The sequence below is a fragment of the Arvicanthis niloticus genome, chromosome 14 (assembly GCF_011762505.2).
Source record: "Arvicanthis niloticus isolate mArvNil1 chromosome 14, mArvNil1.pat.X, whole genome shotgun sequence".
Classification (NCBI taxonomy): domain Eukaryota; kingdom Metazoa; phylum Chordata; class Mammalia; order Rodentia; family Muridae; genus Arvicanthis; species Arvicanthis niloticus.
Window position 1 is genome coordinate 75813240 of NC_047671.1, and position 25041 is coordinate 75838280.

At 41.2% G+C, this 25041-nt stretch overlaps 1 protein-coding gene across 1 annotated transcript in view; it reads right to left on the bottom strand.

The window, feature by feature from the left end:
* Positions 1-25041, bottom strand: part of Colec12 (collectin subfamily member 12) — a 156348-nt gene that overhangs the window by 125876 nt on the left and 5431 nt on the right. Inside the window, exon 2 of the mRNA XM_034518456.2 lies at positions 13848-13898. Within this exon, the coding sequence (XP_034374347.1) occupies positions 13848-13898 (51 nt within the window). The remainder of the gene's footprint in view (positions 1-13847; positions 13899-25041) is intronic.

The following is a 25041-nucleotide window of genomic DNA, read 5'->3' on the forward strand; positions in this document are numbered from 1 at the left end:
CCAGAATTCAGTTCACATGTTGGGTGGCTCACAACTGTTTATAACTCTTAACTCTAAGGGCTCCAATGCCCTCTTTTGATTTTGTGGATATTTACACACACACACACACACACACACCCACACACACACACAAACACACACACACACACACACACACACAGCTTCCACTGTAGCTCTGCTTTAGTTAATTAACAATTTCTGTACTGTAACAAAACAACAAGTTAGACCCATCCCCACCCCTTTTGGTGTAAAGAGAATGCGTCACACAATTTAAAAACAAAGCATTGTGCCCTCTCAGAAATATTTTGGAATTTCCTCAAGTGTAAATACAATTATACAACACAGAAGCTCCACGCTAAGGAACTGACTCAAGAGATATGAAAACATTTGTTCACATAAAAACATATATGTAAATAATAGTAACAGTCAAAGGGAACAAAATATACATGTTTCTCAGATGATAATTAGTGAAAGAAATATGGTATAACCACACAGTAGAATATGATTTAACAATAAAAAGAATGAAGTTGTCATATATGCTACAACATGAATAAACCTTAAAGATAATGAACTAGGTGAAGTTAACTGGACACAAAGACAATAAATTCTATGCTTGCAAGTCTATGAAATGCCCACTTAGGCAAATTCATTCAGTCAGGAATCAGTGTTCCGAAGAGTGAGGATTAAATGAACTGAGGGGAAATTGGGAAGGGGGTGTTGTTAGAGTCATAAAAATATTCTGAATTGCTTATGGCAGTGACTGCACAAATCTGAATAGACTGGAAGGAAGGCACTGGATGGCAAGGTTATAAAATGACAAAGACTCACACTGTCATCTGAGCTCCTACATACTTTACATGTTCAGGCTTATGGTACCATGAGGTTGGCCATGTGACAGATGACTATTTGGATCTTGAAACCTGATGCTTCATTGATAGTAGAGGGCAAAGCAAAGGAATACAACTCCCTGTCAATCTCTCTCTTCCTATATTGACTTCTTCAGATGAAGCCCACTCATGGACAACTATCAAAGAGCCAAATCTTCTGGTAGCTGTCTTTCAGGAGGAAGGGGTGGGTGGGGGGAATGAGAAAAAGGTTCAAGGCCTGAAGAGGCAGGCTCAAACCTAAAGGACTTCTTTGTTTCTGCCATCCTCATGGGCCAGCAAGGTTTCTTCACTTCAAAGCAGCCTTCAGGGTAGGCTGTTCCACAGAGCAATTTATTTCAGCAGCTTAGTTGGAAGTGGGTGTTTGGGTAGCTCAGTGGTACAATACATGGTTTAGTATGTGCAAGGAAGGTCTTCAGCACCATCAAATAGTAAATGAAAAATACTTATCATATGTACCCAGCTATAAATTACTACAGTAGATATATTTAGCAACAATTGACCAGACCAAAAGATGTATATTAAAATCAAGAAATAAACTACATGTGGGAGAATAATCACCTCAATGAAGTGAAGGGTGGATGCTATCCACCATTGTGTGTTGTCAACAGTGACTGCACATAGCTCATTTTGCAGGGCAGGGAATTCTGCTTAATAAGCCCCCTACTACTGGCCTAGGGTCATAAAGGACAGATGTTATCAGTTACCAGGGAGTGGATAACATGGACATCATAGAGTCACATAGTAACAGACCTTGCAAGTAACGTGTTTCTTTATCTCTCTCCTTTTGTTCCTGTCTTCACATGCCCATCATCAGCTCATTCACTCATTCATACAGTGTTCTCTGCCCATCTACCCATGAATGGGTAAAAAGCTCCCATTTTTACCCATTGCTGCTCCCATTTCTGGATGGTAGAATCCCTCCACATCTGTTGCCACAGATGATTCCCTAAAAATCCTTTTAGAGATCAGTCATCTTACTGGATGTAATGGAATCAAAATATTTTGATCCACTTTCTAGGTTCCCACACTGGCTCCTATTTGGAGTCTTTGACTCCATCCCTGCATGCCGCCCAAGCTAACTCCTGCCTCCATGAGTTTAACCAATAGCTGGGCTACTGTAGCCTCCTCTCCTTTCCCTTTTCTGATTTCCTCTTGTCTGAATTCATCTTCACTCCAGAATTCTACTAACAAACTTGTTTGATGTGAGTAACTCAGGTTCTCTGAACTTGGTTGAACTATTTTTCAGAATTTACTATTTACTTTTCTGAACTCCACATAGCACCTCGTACACAATTGGTCCCTAATAAGTGCAACATTCCATGTTATCATATGATGTTGTCCAGGAGAATGGTGTGTGTGTGTTTCCCTTCCATGTACTATTTTCCATTGAAGACAGGTTGGTTGATCCTCCATGATCACAGGGGGACATAGGTTCCATGGCACCCTGAAAATACAAAGTCTACAGATGCTCAAGTCACTCATACAAAACTGGAAAGTTGCTTACATTACAACCCTTCCTCACAGTACGAACCATCCCTAGGATCATTGTATGATTTAGAGAATGGCCCATCTGTATGAGATCAGAACAGATATTATTTCTTCCCAACATTTTTCTATCCATTCTGGTTGAACTAGGGTCCAGAACTCACAGACATGAGATATATGAGGCCCAGTGTAATTATTGGTTACTGATGTTGCTCCCATAGTTTTAATCTTCCTCCCTCTGGCCTGTTTGGGGATTTCCTAGTGGTAATGTCCCCTCCCTGAGACTGTCCTCCTCTCTCTTGCTTTCTCTCTGCCTCTTCACTTCAGATTCTTATCAATCATTTTTTCACTAGTCTTCAAACCACAGTAGTTATGTCGACCCTGCTGCTATGGAAGCTACCAGTGTAGCCTAGCAGTAGAGTGTGCTTGGTGTGCCCAAAGCCCTCACTTCAGTCCCCCTCAAAAGTCATTAATTTTTAACTTTAAAAAATTAAACCTTTCTTTGTGTTTGAGGGAAGTGCATGCTATGGTATCCATGTGGAGATCTGTGCACACTTTGTGGGTTCTCTATATTTCTACCATGTTAGATCCTAGGGATAAAACTCAGATCACCAGGCTAGCTGTCAAGTCAAGCTTTACCACTGAGCCATTTTACCAGAAATAAAAGTCAATACAAATAAAAAAGCTTAGAACAATTATCTCAAATATTAAAAACTATAAAACATCCCCAACCTCTGCAGGCACCAAAGTGGCCAGAGTTTCTGTCAGAACTTTTAGGATTTCTGAATCTCTCTCACTTTTTTGACAAGTCTACAATCTTTCACCCTCTATAGCATATGAAAGAATTGATCTTTCCACCAAAAGTGACTCGTGAAAAAATAACTATTCAAGTAAAAACGAGAAGCTTGTATCAACCAGGGCCAAATGCCAGTATGCAAAACTATAAAAGGATAAAAATGAAGTGTCTGTAGGAGCAGAAAATGATGACTCAAAACAGGAGAACAGTTTCACAATAGTTCATGTGGCAAGAACTTGAGCCACTGATACTTAGGACTTTCTCTTTTAGTTCCTCTTCACAACACACACACACACACACACACACACACACACACACACACACACTCTTTTAAAACTCTGCTTAAAAGAACAGCAATATTAAGTTCCTAAAAACAAAATAATGCCATTTCAATGATTTGCTCCTCCATCACCTGGTCCTTGTTTTAAGCTTTCTCTTCTTACATACTAATACAACACTTGTGTTCTGAAGGTTTACATACTAATACAACACTTGTGTTCTGAAGGTTTACATACTAATACAACACTTGTGTTCTGAAGGTTTACATACTAATACAACACTTGTGTTCTAAGGGTTTACATACTAATTCAACACTTGTGTTCTAAGGGTTTACATACTAATACAACGCTTGTGTTTTGAGAGTTTGACACTTTCTAGCACCATTTCTAGAAAAATTACAATTTCCAAGACAATTTATAATTATTTAGTGAATAAAGTGAATTTTTAAGTGCACTGTATAAAACATGATCTTTTGCTTGGCTTGGTACCTTATCTCTGTGACCTCAGTACTAAGGAGATAGAGGCAGGAGAATCAGGAATTCAAGGCCATTTTCAGCTACCTTGAGCTGAAAGCTAGCCTGGGCTACCTTATAACACATGAAACCCAGTCTCAAAAAACAAAGATAATTTTACAAGTATAAAAAAAATTATAAAGTACCTTCTTATAATGAAATTGTTCTATAATGATCATTGCATAATATGGTATTAAATTCTAAATATGGTGATCATATTACATGTTACAGCTAATAGTGGCCAGAGGATTTTCATCCCTCCACCACAGATTAGTTACTAAGAGTCAAGCTAAGCACAACTAAGCCATTACATTTGTTCATATGTAGTTCACTGCTCTACTTTGCAGTGAAACGGCTAAGGGAAGCATCTTCAGCCCTTTCCAGAACTCCTCTGCTCTCCACAAGGTGGCACAGAAATAGTGACTTCTCCCCCACTAGAACTGCTACAGTGACCTTGTGACCATTGCCATGGCTCTTTCTAACACAAAACACTGCTATAAGCATTACCACAGATGCCACAGTCAGCAGAGGGGCTAACTCATCCAAGGCTAGCCTGCTGCTTCTTGGTAAGCTAGAAACTGCAAGCAGTCAGGCTCCATCTTCTTTGTTAAGTCTTAGCCAAGATGCTATTCCAAAGCTCCGGGGAAGCTGCTCAGATCTGTTAGCAAACTCCCTTCCTTTAAAAGCATTGCAGTGATGACACAGGACAAGAGATCAGTTTCACAATATTTTGTCTCCACCAAGTCTTTAAATTAAAAAAATAAAATTGAATTTAAAAGACCCTAACGTGAAACAAATGTCTTTAATACTCCATGAACAAGCCATAGCCATAATGCAGAGTAGAGAATGCTGAGTTAGGACAGTGAGGTTTTGATGGAAAGAAGAGATAAAAATATATGTGAAGCAGGGATCAAAGCAAGAACGTTCAGAGCACTGATGCTTTATGTACAGCCACAGCTTATTGCAGATCTATCTATCACATGTATAATGGGCAGGATTTCTCATGGTCATGCTGGCCACATAGGTATTCATGTCATTTTCATTTCACAGATGAACAGAATAAGGCTGAGAACAGATGATGCCTTGTAGGTAAGGGGCAAAGCTGGCATAAGAAGGGTGATCTGCTCTAAAGTCTGGCTCCTGACCCCAGGGACACCAGAGGCAAAGTGATAGAGAAAGAGTCACTCTAGTTCATAACTTCACTGAAGGCTACATGGTCTACAGCCTAAGGCAGTTCTCAGGAAACCTCCAAACAATCAGCTCAAGTCCTTTAAGGGAAATTCCAGGGTTCATCTGTTTCTATTTGCTTAGAGTCACTACCTACCGAATAACTCTTTCCCACCCTACACTCCACAACCAATTGCTGGAAACAACCTAATATCCTTATGTTTTCTTGGTAGAAAAACAACTGAGGAGTGTTTTCCCTCTAACACTTCCCAAAATAAAAACAAACATGTCTGACTTCAACTTAATTGTTGAAAAAACAATTATTCTTCCTTTTCTTCCACACTTCTCTGGGATCCATCAGTGAACAAAAACAGGGGTTGGGGTGTGAGGCTTGACGATTGGAAACCTTAGGGCCCATTACTTCACATACAATGACAGAGACTACCACATAGAAAGTCAGGTGTAGAGGGTAGTGGGCTCCACCTGCATATATCATTATTACTCACCCCCAGAATCTTGGGGTGCTCTATGAAGAAACACAGAGTTCTGAAGTTAGATGCTCCCTCTCCTTTTGGGATTCTTTGTTCTAGAAATTGAGCCTAGGTCCTCCCTCATGCTAAGTTCCCATGCTCTAGTGCTGAGCTTCGACCTGGGCCTCTCAGAATCACTTAACCCACGAGCTTCAGTTCCTGTAATTCTCTCTTGGATAATATTGGAGAAAATTAAACGAATGAAAAAGTTGAAATTGTGGAGCACACAAAAGATATTCTAGAAAGGCTATGTAACCCTCTCTTTAATATGAAAATGGTTAAAAAAAAAAAAAAAAGAGAAAAGAAAAAGGAAATCTCGGTCTTAACACGTCTTTCACATGGAAATGCATTAAAAGAAAAGGCTAGGCAGAGAGCTAACCCTACCAATGAATCCTCTGCAAGGTGGAGGGGGATACTGTTGGCAAATGATGCTGTGAATACCATTAACAGTACAAAACATGAAATCTCCCCCAAATTATCTGAAAAAAAGGGATCAGTCAAGAAACTCCCCTTTATTTTTAGGAACCCACCTGCCTGCTTGGGAGCAAAATGGGCCAGATGAGCCATCCCCTTCAAGGAGAATTTTGCCTGAGAATCTATTTGGTGTCCATCTCTCCACATGCCATCTAGCACCAAATTCTTATACAATCAGGAATATGAATCAATAACCCCAGCCACTAAGTGTTGCAAAAGGCTTTGAACATTTCAAAGAAGCCCTTCAAAGGGCACCAAGTCAAACCCTGTTCCCCTGCCCTTGTCTCCCACAGGCTTAGCCTTTTTTCTTGTGCTGTCTCTACTCAGAGATGTTTGGGAAAGGTACAGCTTAAAGGACAGCCTCATGCTGGGCTCAATTAGATGCTCCCCACAGGAAATGAGGACATTCCTGGATTCCTGACATTCCCATTACTGCCCAGCTAAACACTCCAGGTGTCAATCTTCTCAAGGGGTTGGGGGTTGTGGGGTAGGGCAAGGGGGGGCACATGACACACAACACTCTTTACAAATTCAAAACTGAATCTAAGCTTCTAGGAAGATTCACAGATGAAAAAAAAAACAGCCTAAACAGCCAAAGGGAGATATCCAAGTGTTCATTTTGAGCGACTTTACAAAGACAGTTCAGTGTCCTCTTGGCAAAATCTGGAAGAGTGTCTACACTGGATTAGGAGTGTGGCTGATGGCAGGCAGGGTTTAGTACAAGAGAGGGCTTAGAGTCAATCCCCAGACACACACTCAGACTTATGCACAGACATACATAAACCTCTCCCAGACACACATACACATACAGAGAGACACCCAGACATACATACACACAGACACCCTGACATGCACATACGCACACAACAGGGCACACACAGAGACACCCAGACTCAAACAGAGACACTCATACACATGCATACACACACAGAGGAAGAGAGAGACCATGGGTTTTTTTTGCAGTGAAAATAAAAATTTACCAAGGGCTAACAATTAATATTTCTTTCCAGCATATATTTGTGGTGATATTCCAGAAGTCTAAGTGGTCCTCTATGCTTTTATTTACTTATTTTAAACAGTTATTTATTTTATTTTATGTAACAGGGTTTTGCCTGAATGCATATCCGTGCACTATATGCATGCAGTGCCCAGAAAGGCCAGAAGAAGATGATAGCTCCCTGGTTGAGAGCAACTATTTGAGTGCTAGGATCCAAACCCTGGTCTGCTGCAAGAGGATCAAGTACTGTTGAGCCATGTTTCCAATCCCTGCTCTATGCTTTCTCAGTATCTAAAGCCAGATGTGGTAGAAGACACACACTTTTAATTCCAGCACTGTAGAGTCTGGGACAGGAGGATCATGAGTTTGAGGCCCATAGCAATACTCTCTCCCCAAATAAAGAGATGAAACAAACCAGACATTTTGTTTCTGTAAGCCTTTGTAAGCCTCTCATCTAAAAGCAGCTCACAGTTTAAGTTTATCCCTTTAGAGGATGGCCTCAAAGGAGAGGAGCACCTACTTCTCAGGCAGCCTGGACTGCTATGTCCTGAGTGAGGTAACCTATTGAAGGATCTTGCTAAAAGATTTGTGGTGGATGACACACACCTATAGTCCTGGCTACACTTAAAGGCTGAGTCTGGAAATTCAAAACCCAGAAGTTCAAAAGTTAGTCTGGGCAATATAGCAAAGACCTTAGCTCTTAAAATAAAATAACAGTAACAATATAGTTCAATCCATAATTTTTTTTCTTTTATTCTAAATTTTGGTTTTTTTTTTTGTTTTTTTTTTTGGCAGGGGGGAATGAGTTTCTCTGTGTAGCTCTGGCTGTCCTGGAACTAGCTCTGTAGACCACCAGCATGGCCTTGAACTCACAGAGATCTGCCTGCCTCTGCCTCCTCCTCCTGAGTGCTGGGATTAAAGATGTATGCCACCACTGCCTGGCTCCTAAGTATTTTTTAAGGGGAAGGAAAAGTCTATTTGAACCCATAACTGTAAGACATCCATGAAGTTCTGGATAAACAAAATGATTCAAGGACATCCTTCGTGCTGCCTTTAACTGTACCCCTCTTCTAGACTCCTGAGTATTCTTCAGTGGTGCCTTTGGACTATTTTCAATTATTATTATTATTATTATTATTATTATTATTATTATTATTATTATACCAACCCTCTTGTTCTTCACAGTAAGCTACATTTTATTTTAATTTTGCTATTGTTTCAGTTTGTGATTTTTCAGATATTTTTCATAGTCATTAATAACATTCCTCCCAACCACCCCCTCTCTCCCCAAGCAATTTTGTCCATGTTTGGTTTGTTAAGCACAAACAGCAAATGTTTCCAGCTGCCCACAGTCACTCACTATAACCCTTAAATTTGTCCTTGCTCTGTAGGGGTTGGTTCTGATCCTAAGGTCCTGTTCCCCAATTGATCCTCGATCCATCAATAAAGATGCTAGCTGCCAATGAGCTGGGTGGAATAGGTAGGACTTCTGGTCCCCACAGCCAAGGAGAGAGAGGAAAGGAGTTTTTGACATGCTTTGGAGGAGAAAAGCCAACCAGCCATGTGAGACCTTGTGATGTTGAGCTGGGACTCAAGGTGACTGAGCAACTGAAGCTAGGGCAGGTTGAGAGGTGATGAGCTAAGACTACTGGGAAGGGTACACTAGCTGGGATAGATTGTAGGCACCCAGCAGTTGAGCCAAGAAGGCAGGTTGAAATTAAGCAACGTGTGTGTCTGTGTTTTTCGTCGGCAGATCTAATATTCTCTGGAGCTAGCTTAGCAAGGTAGCAAAAGATGCACACAACATTGCTCTTCATAAACTGAACCATGTAGCTCTTGTCCCTTCATCATTCCAATGTGGTCAATATTGCTAAACCAGGCCACCATCCAAAAACAACACGGCAAGCAATTAATGAGACCAAGTTGGTCTACTGATTCCCCAACACAGACAGGTGCCATGTGGGTTGTCATAGGCAGAGAGCACCTATGACATCCAGGGTGATAATGAGGGATTCCAGAGCCATGGAGAGGTTTGTTTCTGTAATTACTGTTTGGTGGTGCTAGAAACTGAACCCTAAGACATAGCAAACAATGATTAGGCATGTTCTCTACCTCTGAGTTATATCTCTAGCTCTTTCTTAGAGAAAAGCATGACTTTTTTTTTTTTTTTTTTTTTTTTTTTTGTAAGTAGATAGTGAGGTGGTGGCACTTAGGATGCAAAGGCAGACTAATCTCTGTGAGTTCAAGGCCAGTCTCGTCTACAGAGCTAGTTCTAGAATAGCCAAGGCTACACAAAATACCCTGACTGGAAAACCAAAACAAACAAAATAAAAGCAAGTAGAGACTGGTAAATAAATAAAAGGTATCATTAGAGTAAATAGAAAAAATAAAACCAGATAGGACTTCTGTAACAACGTATTTCTGTAATCCCAGCACATAAGAGACTAAGGCAGAAAGATCCACAAACTTGAGGTCAGCATGGGCTACACAGTGAGACTCTACACACACACACACACACACACACACACACACACACACACACACACACGCCTGTCTCATGGCTCAGAAAAGGCCCTCTGTCAAACCGTAACCATAGTTACACAAATTAGCTTTGCAGAGTGAGGCCAAAAGATGCTGACTCACAAGCCTGATTAAAACCTGAGGCCCTCACTTAATTATCTCCTCAAAGTTTCCTCTTATTGAGGCTTTTGTTGTGTAACAAATCAGTGGCAAAATTGTCAGGCTTCACACTGTCATCATTTTTAGACATCTTTCAGAGCTTTCAGAACAGAACAACTTTGACATACAGTCTAAAAGAAAATAGACCTAGTTGAGACCAAATGAAATAATGAGTCTCTAAATGAACAAGGGATAACTGTACAAGAAAACAATTGATATGGTATATTTTAGATCACCAAAATCAAACATTTTCTTCTCTACTGTAATAATCTGTGCTGAATCTGGAAAATAACCAATATTTTGATATAAATAACCTAGACCTTGCTCAGTAAATGTTTCTGAGTAACTATGAATGAATAACTTTTAAAGGGCCCACTTGGTAATTATCTGAGAATAATTAACCCCTGGCTCATCTGTATGTCATTCAAATTGTTTTTATTTTATTTGTATAAGTAAGACATCTCTAAAATAAGACAATAATATAGCTTTCTATGGTATCCAGTTTCTTTTTGCAAAAATGAAAACCAATACAATAGCCATATTTGGAGGCAAAGTCATGCACTCCCAACTCCTTAGGAATGAGGTTTCACACTCAGATGTTCTGAAGTGGTGTACAAAAATGTCAAGAGTGCTAATAACCCCACATTTCACAATGAAATACAGCACAGTGTCTACCCAGCACCTTTGCACCAGGACCCCTCTGCACCAAAACTCTTTGTGGTAGACTTACTCTACCTTGATGGTGTCAGCAGTTTACTGGACAGGGTAGGATGTTGAGGTTCACAAGTGTCAACAAGTGTTTTCCAGTAATGAGTGTCACCAGGGGATGGGCCCATCAGGTTGCCCCACATGTAGACAAACACTTTCCACCTTTTAGACTCCACTAACTGACTGCAAAGAGACTGTTCAACCCTATAAATGCCTAAGAAATAGGCTCTATGGCTCTTTTGCATTCAGGGACTACACTGAAAACTATTTACCTTTTTACGAATTTGGTCAGAGTTCTAGAACCTGTAAAAATGCCCAGGTTTCCCCAGTGGGAGGCCTGGGTAGAGATGCTAGAGCGGTGTTAGGGTTCCTAAGCTGCAGGATGCTATTCCCAAGCACAGAAGATGAGATGTCTCCTCAACCTAATGTGAGATCCTATCCCCAGACAGTAGCCTGATAGAAAACTCAGACTTTTCTAACCTCAGATCCAGCTCATTCACTTGACTAAGGACTCAATGTGTACATGCAGACAGTCTAAACCATCTACATCTCACCTTCTACATCTGTGGAATTAGACGCAGGTTTCTACTCCAGCCTTGTGGAAGAAGGCTTCACTATTTTTTAGAAACACAACCCCAAACCTCCGCAGCAGGATCATCTTTATTTTCCTTTCCTTGGTTGCTGGCTTGTTTGTTCTGAGATAGGGTCTTATAGAGCTAGCCTGAAATTCAATATGTAGCTGAGGATGACCTTGAACTCTTGGTCCTCCTGCCCCCACCTTCCAAGTTTTGGGATAAAGGGTGTGAGCCATCATGCCAGGCTCAGGAACCTCAAGGTTTCTCAGCTCAACTTGTGCCCAAATTTTCTGTCTGTACTGTCTGGTACCATGCACCCTCTTCCTCCTTTCTGTTTATGCTCTCTGGACATTTCTCAGTTCATTACGTGAGGAGACTCTGAGTCACCAGTTGGCAATTCCAGTGTGTAATTTAACCCCATAAACTAAAATTTTTCTCAAAATGTGCTAATTGTTATTTTTGCACCAGCTCCCCACCCTCCTAACTGGTAATGTGGTCATAAAATTAACTGAATGTTTTCTGTGTCACCTTTTAAATTCTGTAACCTTAATTTTTGTTTGCTTAATGTTTTTGTTCTGTAGCACTAGGGAATGAACCCAGGTCTTCATGGTGCCACCTGCTAGGGCTCTAAAGGTATCCTCATACTTTTTTAAGATTTTGCAGTCAGAGTCAAAGTCTCACTAAGGTGAACTTGTGATCCTCCTGCCTCAACCTTAGGAATTTTTAGAATTACAGGCATGTACAACTACACCATGTTTTCTCAGCCAGGCAGGCTGGCACATACCTGTAACCCTAGCACTTGGAGGTTGGGTTTAAGTATGCATTCTGCTGTATAGCAATTCCGAGGCCATCCTGGACTACAAAAGACCTTCTCAAAAACTCTTTCAGTTCTTCACATGTCTACTGATTCCAAAACATATAGTCATCTCAATATTTATTTTCCAATATTTTCTAGTCCATGTGTTTTGTGTTCCTTTGTAATTCTTGGTTTCCTCTTTATTTTTACTACTATCCTTCTTAGTGACTCACCCTAAGGGAAATCAGAAACACGCGGTATGGACCAGAAACCTGCTGCTGTGTGGAGGAAGTGGGGAGGGTCAGAGTCCAGGGTGCTCTGCTAGGGCATGAATGGAGAATTACGGCCCTTGTGTGGCTGTGTTCCCATATTAAAGCACCATTTCTTTTCTCAGAAAGAAACATAGACGTATGCTGGCTCCAGACGGAAAAAATGCTACAACGATTATGGAGCCAGAGCAGCTGGGGGCTGTTAACTTTAATCAAAGTTCAGCCAGGATGTTTCAAGTAATAGGAAGTAGATTTAGAATCTCTTTATATCCCCCGCCCCATGCTCACCCCCACTTTATCCTGACCAAGGCATAAAAACAAGCTGTTGCCTTCATCCTCTTGAACTGTGTGGATGGAGCAGCAATGCTTTACTGATGTTTCTCAGCCACACTGGAGAGCCTGAAAAGCTGGGTCAGAGTGGAGATCAAGTACTGGGTAGTGGAGGGGTGAGAGTTCCCTATGCCTGCTGGAACAGGTTACCATACACACCATACATTTCTTTCCTTGAGGTTCTGGCAAATCTAAATGAAGTCAAACTGGGCATAGTAGCACTTGTGTGAAAACTCAGCACTTGGGATACAGAAGTATGAGAATTGTAAGTTTGAGGGCAATCTAACCTTCATGGCAAAATCATGTATCAAACCAACAAGATGGAGTTGCCTGTGTCAGCCATCCCAAAAGTAAGTGTCATGAAAATTGGTTCTTATGCATGAATATCTGGCGCTAACTAAATGTGTTCCGACCTTACATTCTATTTATTATACAAGAGCAGAGATCACAAGTACAGGAATGGGAAGACAGAGGGTAAGTGCTAATTCTCTGTGACTGCTGTTAACAGGGTCCCACAAACAGGGAGGCTCGAACATGACACTTTTCTCCTCTTACAGTCTGAAGTCAGCTTCAGTTGGCTCAAATAAAGAGGTCATATAGACTGCTCTCCCTCTGGAAGCTCCAGAGGAAGAATCCACTCCCTTGCCTCCTTAAGCATCTAAAAGCTACCAGAATTCCTTGACTTCAGGACCCTTCCAATTCTGCTTCAGTCAGTTGGAAACACCAGTCTGATATTAAGTTTCTCTGTGCCTCCTTTTCATAAAGACACTTTGTGGCAATTAGGGGCCAGGTGGGTAACCCAGAATTACCTTTGCATCCCAAACTTTTCAGTTTAATCATGACTTGTCTTTTTTGCCATGCAACCTCAGTTTTTAGGGATACAGATACCTTTAGGGGGGTATTGCCTAGACTCCCATAGTGCTCTTACTCAGTTGAGTTCCCGGAAAAAGAAGTTTCCCTCCCATTCATCTAATGCTAATTTATGAGTGTAAGGCCTGGGAATAGGCAAGAGACAGGGAAAGCTGGTTTGTGAATACCAGCAGAGGGACTTTCTTAGTATTCTGCTCCTTTCTGGTCACAGATTTCCCATTCTCAAAGTATTTGGCAGCTGAGATGTCTGTATTCAGCAGATACATAAACATCACATCACTTTCCTTTTCTTGGATGCAGCTCTTGTTCCACAAACCCTCAAAGTTGTACAATTATCCATCTGTCATATAGAAGCTCAATTTTGAACTACAATTGGACTTCAAAGTCCCAATTGTTCACTTGTGTCAAAGTCTCACTGTGTTTAACATAGTAAAAGTCTGTTACTGCATCCTAGACTGAGTGAGGGAAAGAACCGAGCTTTGCTGGGACTCACCAAACCTCTTGTAACCGAAGGACTGCACCTCCTCTTCCTCTGCAAAGTCGTCTGTAGAGGAAAACACACACAGTGTTAGCCCTGGCAGGGGCACAGTAGCACAGAATGAGGGCAGGATGCAACCAACTGTCCTGACTCCAACTAGCAACACCTTTCTCTTCCCTGAAGATGCCTATCAAAATGGCTTTCCTTCTGCTCCTGGACCTCCCCTGGCTTTCTGAGGAGGATCATTGGCCCTCTGCATTGGCTAGAATGCTTTTCCTTCTTAATAATGACTTCCAATCCAGGCCCTAGCTAACTTCACCTCCTGGACCACCCAGCCTCTCTCTATCACACCCATTTGTTTTAGCATTACTCTCTGATATCATCTTCACTTATTTACATGTGTACACACATGTGGACATATATGTTCACTGCTGTCATTGTACTTCCTATATAGACAGACATAAATAAACTCCCATTGCTTATAAAGATGCTTGTTGAAGAGCAGGGGCTTAATAAAATGTTGGTGAGTGAATGGCAGAATTAACCAATTGTCTAAGCTAAGGAACAGCTAAAGCTGCCTCCTTAGATATTCTCAACAACTACTGCAGCATCTCAGAACCCCAAGATTGCTCTTGAAATTACAATGAGTTTTCCCCCCATTCTTCTGTAAGATAACTGAGGTTAACAGATGGTTACCAGCCTGACAACAGAATCACAGTAGTGACAAGAGATTTATCACTCACGATAAATCAGCTCTTCCTACCAAAAGCCATCAAGTCATCTGAACTCAGACATGGCAAGATTCCTCACCCATGAAGATCTAAGTTTAATATCCAGAACTGTGAAGGAAATAGTGAAGAGCTGAAGGAATCATTGAGGGACTGAAGGATGTAGTAAGGGGCTGAAGGATGCAGTGAGGGGCTGAAGGAGATGGTAAGGGGCTGAAGGATGCAGTGAGGGGCTGAAGGATGCAGTAAGGAATTAGAGGATGCAGTGAGGAACTAGAAGATGCAGTGAGGGGCTGAAGGATGCAGCAAGAGACTGAAGGATGCAGTGAGGGGCTGAAGGAGATGGTAAGGGGCTGAAGGAGATGGTAAGGAGCTGAAGGATGCAGTGAGGAGCTGAAGGATGCAATGAGGGGCTGAAGGAGATGGTAAGGGGCTGAAGGAGATGGTAAGGAGCTGAAGGATGCAGTGAGGGGCTGAAGGAGATGGTAAGGGGCTGAAGGAGATAGTAAGGAGCTGAAGGATGCAGTGAGGAGCTGAAGGAGATGGTAAGGAGTTGAAGGATGCAGTGAGGTGCTGAAGGATGCAGTAAGGGGCTGAAGAATGCAGTGAGGGGCTGAAGGATGCGGTAAGGGGCTGAAGGATACAGTGAGGGGCTGAAGGATGCAGTGAGGGGCTGAAGGATGCAGTGAGAGGCTGAGGGATGCAGTGAGGGCTGAAGGATGCAGTGAGGGGCTGAAGGATGCAGTGAGGGGCTGAAGGATGCAGTGAGGGGCTGAGGGATGCAGTGAGGGGCTGAAGGATGCAGTAAGGAATTAGAGGATGCAGTGAGGAACTAGAAGATGCAGTGAGGGGCTGAAGGATACAGTGAGGGGCTGAAGGATGCAGTGAGGGGCTGAAGGATGCAGTGAGGGGCTGAGGGATGCAGTAAGGGGCTGAAGGATGCAGTAAGGAATTAGAGGATGCAGTGAGGAACTAGAAGATGCAGTGAGGGGCTGAAGGATGCAGCAAGAGACTGAAGGATGCAGTGAGGGGCTGAAGGATGCAGTGAGGGGTTGAAGGATGCAGTGAGGGGCTGAAGGATGCAGTGAGGGGCTGAAGGATGCAGTGAGGGGCTGAAGGATGCAGTGAGGGGTTGAAGGATGCAGTGAGGGATTAGAGGAAAAAAGACATCCACATTTCAACTCAAAGAAAATATCCTACTTTTGGTCTTAACTCTCATCCCCAAAAGATTCACCATTCTTAAAACATTTGTTTATTGCATCCAACTCTGAACATCAAAGAATTCTATGAGATGTGAAGATTCCCATAAAGTTCTGAAATAACTTCTGATGGGTATTATCAAGAAAAGTCTTTGTACAGAAATAAATCAGTCGTTTTCCATGTTTTCTTTGTGAGGGAAAGGGGTGTGGAAAGTGACACCTGGTAGATCTGAAGGCCTAGAGGTGGGACACAGGAAGACTATTTAATTTTCTCTCCCTCCTTGTTTTTAAAAGTTGACTGTAGAATCCTCCTTTCCTACATTTCAAAGTCAGTTAAGCATTTGCTTTTGCAGAAGACCAGAATTTGTTTTCCAGCATTCACAGTGGATGAGTTACAACTGCCTGTAACTCCAGGGCAGGGGATCTTATGCCTTCTGGCCTCTCTAGGAACTGCATTCATGAGCACAAACCCACACAAGGACATACAGACACATAACTTAAAATACATGAAGGAGAAGGAGGAAGAAGAGGAAGAGGAGGAAGAGGAAGAGGAGGAGGAGGGGGAGGAGGAGAAGGACAACGACGAGGAGGAGGCTGGGGGTCAGGGGGAAGGTGAGCCATGTATGTTAACACATACCCAACATTCAGAAAGCAAAGGAGGAAAAGCCACTGCAAAGTTAAGGCCAGCCTGGTCTATGTAAAGAGTTCCAAGCTGCAGAGGTCTCAGGGTTTCAGAGGTTCTAGGCTGGCCCTGGGTAGCAAGGCACACATTATAGTTACATGGTATGAGCTCTGAGAAAGCAACACTGCTCCTTTCAGGGACAAAAAAGTGAGAAAATAAAAACAAAAACACATTTCAGAGAGTGGCAAGCTGTAAAGAGATTAGGCTGTGAAGACTGTCTGGCTTTCGTGTATCATCTTTGTGGGCACTGGACTATAAAGACAACCTAGGACAAACAGCTTGCTCTAGAAAGTGTGAGGGAGAAAAAAGGTTTTGAGAACAGAACATAATACTGCACATAATTATTGGCTGTTTGTGGTCCTGGGGATCCAACCAAAGCCCAGTGGGTGCTAAGTAAGCTCTCTTGCAGTGAGCTGTATCTTCTGACTGATGTTTACTTTACTTTTCGTTTTGTTTTGTTTTTAGATAAGTTACTTTCATTTTTAGACTAAGTTGCTCAAGCTGACTTTGAACTCACTCTGTAGCCAAGCTGGCCTTGAATTTGTGATCCTCCTGCCTCAGCCTCCTGAGAAGATGGAATTACAGGCCTGTATTACCAGATCAAGTAGGACTATTTATCTTAACTGAAACTTTAGTAGTTTAGGACCTTACCATGGCCTTTTGCCCTCTAGAATGTACAAAAATATAAACTATTTATTCTCTTTCCTATGGCTTTTGTACCTTGATCTAGTTTGTCCCAATATTTGCAAGCCCCATCAGTCTTTGAATTTTTCTTTTCCCTGACATTCCTAGATCCCCAACCAAGTCATAAGCTTGACCCTATTTACTAACTGAACATCTGGAAAACTTTATCAATAGTCTCTGAGGGAAGACAATAGTTGGGAGGTGGAGGCAGGAGGAACAGACATTTAAGGTTATCCTTGGGTACACAGTGACTATGAGGCTACCCTAGATGGCAGGAGACCCTGCCTCCAAAAACCAACCAACCATCCGCAACTAAAAAAAACCCCAACAACAAAAGAGATAGTTGGTAATAATCAAAGGTATATGGGATGAGGGTGTGGCTCAGTGATAGAATATAGGCTTAGTGTATAAGACCTTGGATTTGATTCTCAGCCCCCAAACAAGCTAAAAAGCTATATTATTATTTCAGGAGATTTATCTTCTGTCTTTTCCCCAGGACTGAGGATTCAGCCTAGGACAAGCACTCTACCTCTGAGCTATATCCTTCGCTTAGAAATACATCTATGAGCCTTATTTATAATAGCCAGAAGCTGGAAAGAACTAAGATGTCCTTCAACAGAGAAATGAATACAAAAAAAATGTGGTGCATTTACACAATAGAGTATTATTCAGCTATTAAAAATAATGAATTCGAGAAATTCTTAGGTAAATGGATGGAACTAGAAAATATCATACTGAGTGAGTAACCCAATCACAAAAGAACACACATGGTATTTACTCACTGATAAGCGGATATTAGCCCAAAAGCTTGAAATAGCCAAGATCCAACTAACAGACCACATGAAGCTCATGAAGAAGGAAGACCAAGTGTGGATGCCTCAGTCCTACTTGGAAGGAGTGACAGAATGCTCAAGGGAGCAAATATGGAGACAAAGTGTGGGACAGAAACTCAAGGAGGGGCCGTCTGGAGACCATTCTACCTTGGTATCCGTCCCATGTGCAGTCACCAAAGATAGACTCTGATATGGATGTTAGGAAGTGCATGCTGACAGGAGCCTGATGTAGCTGTCTCCTTGGAGGTCTGCCAGGGTCTGACATATCCAGAGGCGGATGCTCGCAGCTAACCATTGATCTGATCAAGGGTTCCCAATGGAGAAGTTAGAGAACTGAAGGAGCTGAAAGGGTTTGTGGCCCCAAGAGGAGAGCAACAGTGACAACCAACTAGAGCTCCCCAGGGTCTAAACCACCAGCCTGGGAGCACATAGGGAGGGACCCATGACTCCAGCTGTATACCTAGAGGAGGATGGCCTTGTCAGGCATGGATGGGAGAGGAGATCCTTGGTCCCATGAAGGCTGAACACCAATTTGAGGGTGGGGAGGTGGGAGTGGAGGGTAGGTGGGGGCACACCCTCGTGGAAGCAGGAGGAGGGGGGATGGGATAGGGGGTTCCTGGGTGGTGGGGAGAATGGGGTAAGGGGATAAAATGTGAAATGTAAATATAATATCCAATACAAAAAGAAATAGATGTATGTATTTGAAATACATGAATATGTTTAGAAATAAATATATGCATTTGCCTGTATTTGATCATATGTATATGTGTACATATGTATGTATATGAATTTATACACCCACCAATCCATATATCCATACACACACACACACACACACACACACACACACACACACACACAGAGTTATACTATATGGGGGATGATACTTTTCCTCAGGGGTAGTCTTTGGGCCCTGAGACTACCTGACAAGATCCCCAATGCCTTGCACGTTGATCAAGTGAGTTTAGGAGACTCCCAAAATGATACAGGCTACTGTCTCTGACTTGGCTATGTCCAAGAATTTGAAGGTAATTGCTGAAGATACCACACACTTCAGACACAGAGCTAGAACTAACCTGGAAGCCTCTTCTCCTGAGGACTAGCTCACATAGTATTCATGATGGCTATTCTTGGTTGTTGACTTGACTACATCTGGAATTAACAAAAACACAAACACAAAAACAGCTGGGTATACCTATGAGGAATTTTGTTTTTCTTAAATTATTTGATGTGGAAAGACCCACTTTTAATGTGGATGTTTTGAGATGGAAAGATACACCTTTAATCTTGGTCATACCTTCTGCAGTCTATATATAAAGGAAATGAAGAAGGAAGTTAGTTCTCTTTGCCTGCTTTTGCTAGCTCTTGCTGGCAAGTCCATTCCTTCACTGGCATTAGAGCCATGTTCTTTGGAAATCAGGCATATATTGAAGACCAGCTGAAACATTCAGCTTCATGGACTGAATTACTTGACTCCTGGACCTTTCGTTGGTAGACAGCCATTGTTAGACTAGCTGGACCACAGCCAATAAGCCATTCTAATAAGTCTCATGTATGTATGTATACAATGTGTTTGTGTGTGTGTGTGTGTGTGTGTGTGTGTGTGTATGAGGGAAAATTCATTCTAGAACTCTGCTCCTCTAGAGATCCCTGACTACGGCATCTGAAGATGCTATATAAGCAACCAAGAGAGAAAAGCAATCAGTTGCCCCAGCCCCTGTTCAGCCTACAAACTACAACAAAGACTGGTCCAGCAAGGTATCCGCAATGGTGCAATAGTGGAACTTTTGTCTTGTAGTAACCAACAGCCGTCTAATTGGACTTGGGGGTCCTCTCCGTAGGAGAACTTACTAGTACCATTTTCCTAAACCAACATAATTTCTAACTATATTCTAAGTATATTCCTTATACCCTCATATAACTGTAGCTCCCTTGAAGAAGCTTCTTTTTGTGGTAATGGGGACAATTAGAGTGACCCATGACTGGTCAAAATGCAGAGAATAAATGACTCTGGGGTGCCCTACCTCAGTTATTACCTCTATAGCACAGCCCTACATTTAAAGATCTGGGAACATCACAGAAGAGGAGGGGACCAAGATGCTTGCTGTGAGGTAGTGTCTTCTAGACCTAACAGGAAAGTGGAGCCCATGAAATCTCAACAATACGGTTACTTAAACAAGACCTGAACAATGACATGCCAATGTAGATGTAAAAAATTTCACAAGGCCCCATCCCTAGTTGAAGAGCTATAGGCAATCAATGGCTCTTGAGAATGGAAAATCAGTTTTCTTCAGGGATTAGTTATTGAATCCCTAAACACATATGGAATATGAGCAACACTAAATGGGGTATTGTGTATGGTGTATGCATGTGTAACAATAATTTTAAAAGATGCTATGAATTTGAGAGAGAGAGAGAGGAAGAAGATGTGAGAGAAGTTGGAGGGGGGAGAGGGCAGATGGAAATTATACAAATGCTTATGTATAAAATCCTCCAAAATTTATCTGAAATGAGTACTGCTTGCCCAAAGTATTTACTATTGTTTTGAAACTAAAGTTTAGATTATTATAAGTTATATTAAAGCAATATTCTAAACAATTACCAAGGTTTGTGAAACTTTTGGGTGGGAAGTGCTAATTCCTCTCATGAGCACATATGTTCTTGGCAAGCAAGCAGGATGGCTCACCTCTTTTCACTAAATTGCCTAGAATGACCTTGAACTTGTGATCCTTCTCCCTTAGCCTAGTAGTTGCAATAAATGCTCATACCACCAGGACCTGAGAGAATTTTGAATTTGATCTTCTTATGCCTATAATATCACACTTGATATTACAGTAGCCCAATTTCGTCCTCTGCTTTTCTTTGAAGACATTTTCATCCACGGCATTGTATTAGACACCTTTTTTGTCAAAGGTTTATGTAAGGGTCTATTTAAGTCATGGTTTGAGGATACCATCCTCCACAGTGAGAAGGCATGGTCACTCATCAGTTACCAGCCAGGAGCTACCAAGAGGTGGAAGCCAACACTCAGCAGTGTCCTTTCTCCTCCTCCTTCCTCCTCCTCCTCCCCTTCCTCATCTTCTTCTTCATCCTCCTCCTCCTCTTCTTCATCCTCCTCCTCCCCTTCTGTCTTTGTTTTTGTTTTTTGAGAGAGGGTCTCTCTAAGTCACCCTGGCCATCATGGAACTCACAAGTAGACCAGGATGGCCTTGAACTAACAGAGACCTGCCTCTACCTCCCAAGTGCTAACATTAAAAGTATGCTACCACGCCTAGCTTTTTTTTTCCTTTCTAGTTCCCTGATTCATGCCATGGCCTGTGAATTATACGAATGGATGCATGCACACTCATATGGAAAGAAAGAAGAAAAGAAAGAAAACAAAGAAAGCTTGCTTAAATTTTTAAAAAGTATATTCTGTCATCATCATTAGACCCATGGGAAACTTTTGTTCTTGAGTAAATTAAATGTATTTTCTATTACTATTTTATCAATCAGTTCAAATCTGTCCTTTAAAACAAAATATCCCTGTCTCTAACCTGACTACCTAATCCTCACCTAGGGCATGCCCTACCTGCTACCCATAATTACAGTTTCGTAAGCAGTGTCTTAATCTTGCCCACTTGCCTGCAAGTTCTTTGGGGATGAGCTTCATTCGTGTAATATGATTATTTCTACATTGACTTGCATTGAAAGTACATAGCAAATATTTGTTCAGGCAAAACAACAACAACAACAACAAAACCACCACCAACAAAAAAAACCCAACTGGAGCTAGGAGTGTAGCTCAATGGCAGAGCTCAGTTTGCCTAGCATGTTCAGGCTCCTTAGTGTGATCCCAAGTACCAGCAGTAAAAATAACAAAAACTGGAAACCAGTTAAGACTTGGTAGCCCAATTATAAATAATAAATAGAAATATGATATCTTAATGGATAATTGACACTGCTAATGAGACAGACATGATGTCATATGGTTAGACATAGTTATATCTGTCTTGATACATGTTGTGATTGTGCTTTCTTGGAGGTCATATCCTTATTGCTGTAACATAATACCCGACAGGGCAATTTGGGGAAGGTATGGTAGTCTGAATGAAAATGGCCCCCATAGGTTCATATATTTAAATAGTTGGTCTCCAGTTGTTAGAACTGTTTTGAAAGGATTAGAAAGTTTGACTTTATTGAAGGAGGTATATCTCTCGGGGAGGTTTCAAAAGCCTAGTATCATTCCTGGTGTTCTCTCTGCCTCCTGCTTGTGAATCAAGATGTGAGCTCTCAGCTCTCAACTGTTCCTGTTACCACAGTTTTGCTTGGTCATGATGGTCATGGACTGTAGCCCTTTGAAACTATAAGCCCAATATAATACTTGTTTACTTGCTTGCTTGTTTTTTCCTCCTACTCTCTCAGTCAGGGTGTTTTCTCTGTTTAGCCTGGGCTACCTTGGAACTTGGTCTAGACCAGGCTGGCCATGAACCCAGAGATAATCTACCTGACTTTGCCTAGCAAGTAAAAGCTTTCTTTCATCATTTGCCTTGGTCATGGTGTTTTGTCACAGCAATATAAAAGTAACAAAGACAGATGGAATAAAACTGGACACTGGAGCTGGGTGGTGGTGCATTTAATCCCTGCATTCAAGAGGCAGTGGCAGTCAAATCTCTGTGAGTTCCAGGATAGCCTGGTTTACAGAGCTAGTTCCAGGACAGTCAGAGATATACAGAGAAACCCTGTCTCAAAAAACCAAACCAAACCAAAAAAACCTGAAACACAAAAAACAAAACAAAACAAAACAAAAAACCCCAAAAAACAAAAAACAACTGGACACTGAATTTGAGACACATGTCATTAAAAACATTCTGACATCAGGTCAGTAGAACTACTAAGTAGATGAAGACACCTGTCACTAAGCCTGACAACCTGAGTTCTAAAATTGTCAGATTCAACTGTTGGGTTCACTAAGCTCTGCACATATTGTACAAGGACAGAAGTGAATCCTACAAGTTGCCCTCTGATTTTGACATGTGTGGCCTGTGTGTTATATGCATGCATATATGCATGCACAGTCACATAGAAATAGAAAGGAAGGAAGGAAGGAAGAAGGAAGCAAAGAAGACTTTAAACTTTTAAAAAATATATTCTGTCATCAACATCAGACTCATGTAAAATTTTTGTTCTTGGGTAAATTAAATACATTTTATATCACTATTTTATCAAGAGGGAAATTGTACCATTACTCCAATGAGAAGTTCCCTGTGTGACTCTGTATGTTGGGTAGGTCCGATTCTGATACTATCACAAGAATGACAGTGGAAAGAGCTACAGCATCTGAACAGGTCACAGTACCAACACAGCTTCTCCCCAGTAAAAAAAAAAAAAAAAAAAAAAAGTACTTTTAAAAAAACTACTTTAAAAAAAAAAAAATCCATCTCACACAGGTCACTCTCGCCCTAGGGCAGTTTCAACACATCTGTAATTTGAAAATTACTTTGAGGACTTGCCTTCAAGGTCCTAACTGTATCACTCAATTAAATTAATACAAAAGTTTTATAACCAAGAATTAAATTACTGTCTGAAGATTACAATAATATAGTCTTCTATTACAGTAACTACAATAGTGAGTTTTGAAAAGTAGACACTATTCTGACATGCTTTATATTCAAAACAGCTCTCTTGAGTAAACAGCTATTACTGCTCTAATTTCACAAAGAATCTGAGGCCCTATATGTTTATAGACCTTTACTGTGTTCACCAGGCACTCTGGTTTCTCAGTCCATAGTCTTGTGACCATGCAGAAACTGCCAGGTTCAATTCTTCGGCTTGCTCAATGTAATTATATTTCATGAGTTGGTAACCTTTTAAAGCATGGATCTTCTGCTTTCAAGTTGGTTGTCTTAACCTTCAAATAATAAATTGCTCATTAACAACAGTCAGTTTTGGGCTGGAGAGATGGCTCAGTGATTAACAGCACTGAGTGCTCTTCTAGAGGTCCTGAGTTCAATTCCCAGCAGCCATAAGGTGGCTCACAACCATTTATAATGGGATCTGATGCCCTTATCTGAAGATAGCTACAGTGTACTCACATACATAAAATAAATAAATAAATCTTAAAAAAAAAAAAAAAAAAACCAGCCAGTTTCCCACAAGCTCCATCCTAAGAAAAGAAGGTCAAAGAAATGTTCATACTGCAGCAGAACCAAATGCTAACTACTTTTTTTAAAAATCCATCTCACACTTTTATTTACAAATTCGTTCTACACACAAATTACTAAGCATGGAAAAGTTCACAGCTTCCATTCTTTTGTTGTTGTTGTTCTTGTTTTTCAAGACAGGATTTCTCTATGTAGCCCTGGCTGTCCTGGAACTCACTCTATAGACCAGGCTGGCCTCAAACTCAAGAAATCTGCCTGCCTCTGCCTCTCAAGTGCTGGGATTAAAGGTGTGCGCCACCACTGCCCGGCTAACAGCTTCCATTCTTTACATTAGAAAAATAAATTATTTTACTAGTTTCTCAGATCTGCCTTCTGCCTTCAGAGATTAAGGTACTACTTACACATATTTTCAATTTGTTTTTAATCTTTACACAGAAAAACTGACACCATTTTACATAGATTGCAAATAGTATCTTAGGAAGCTAGAGTAACTACTTTGCTAACTACTTTTTACACAGCATGCCGAAAGGCCAGCCTCTGAGGTGATGAACATTGCTTCCTGAGACTTTGAGTTAGTTACGCTATCAAGGCGTTTAGGAAACATAGGAACCATGTTTAAATACCAAGTCCAGTAAGTGTGCTTAATTAAAACCTCCCTCCATATTGAATACCACAGTTCTATTTTTAAGAGTAGTGATTAAATATTTTTATGATAAATTCTGGAGTTAAGAGTCCCCAGTACCTTTGAGATTTTACACATGGAATTACTAATTTCTACTTACTTTGGCTTTCACTGCTATGTAGTTAAAAATGTCCCTAAGCAATCAGCAGAGTTTTTTCAACTATATTGGTTTTGGCTCTTCAAATGACACCCGTTTAAGTAGAAATCAAATTACTGCTTGATTGAAAGTGTTGGGTTGATGGCGTGATTAGAACTGTT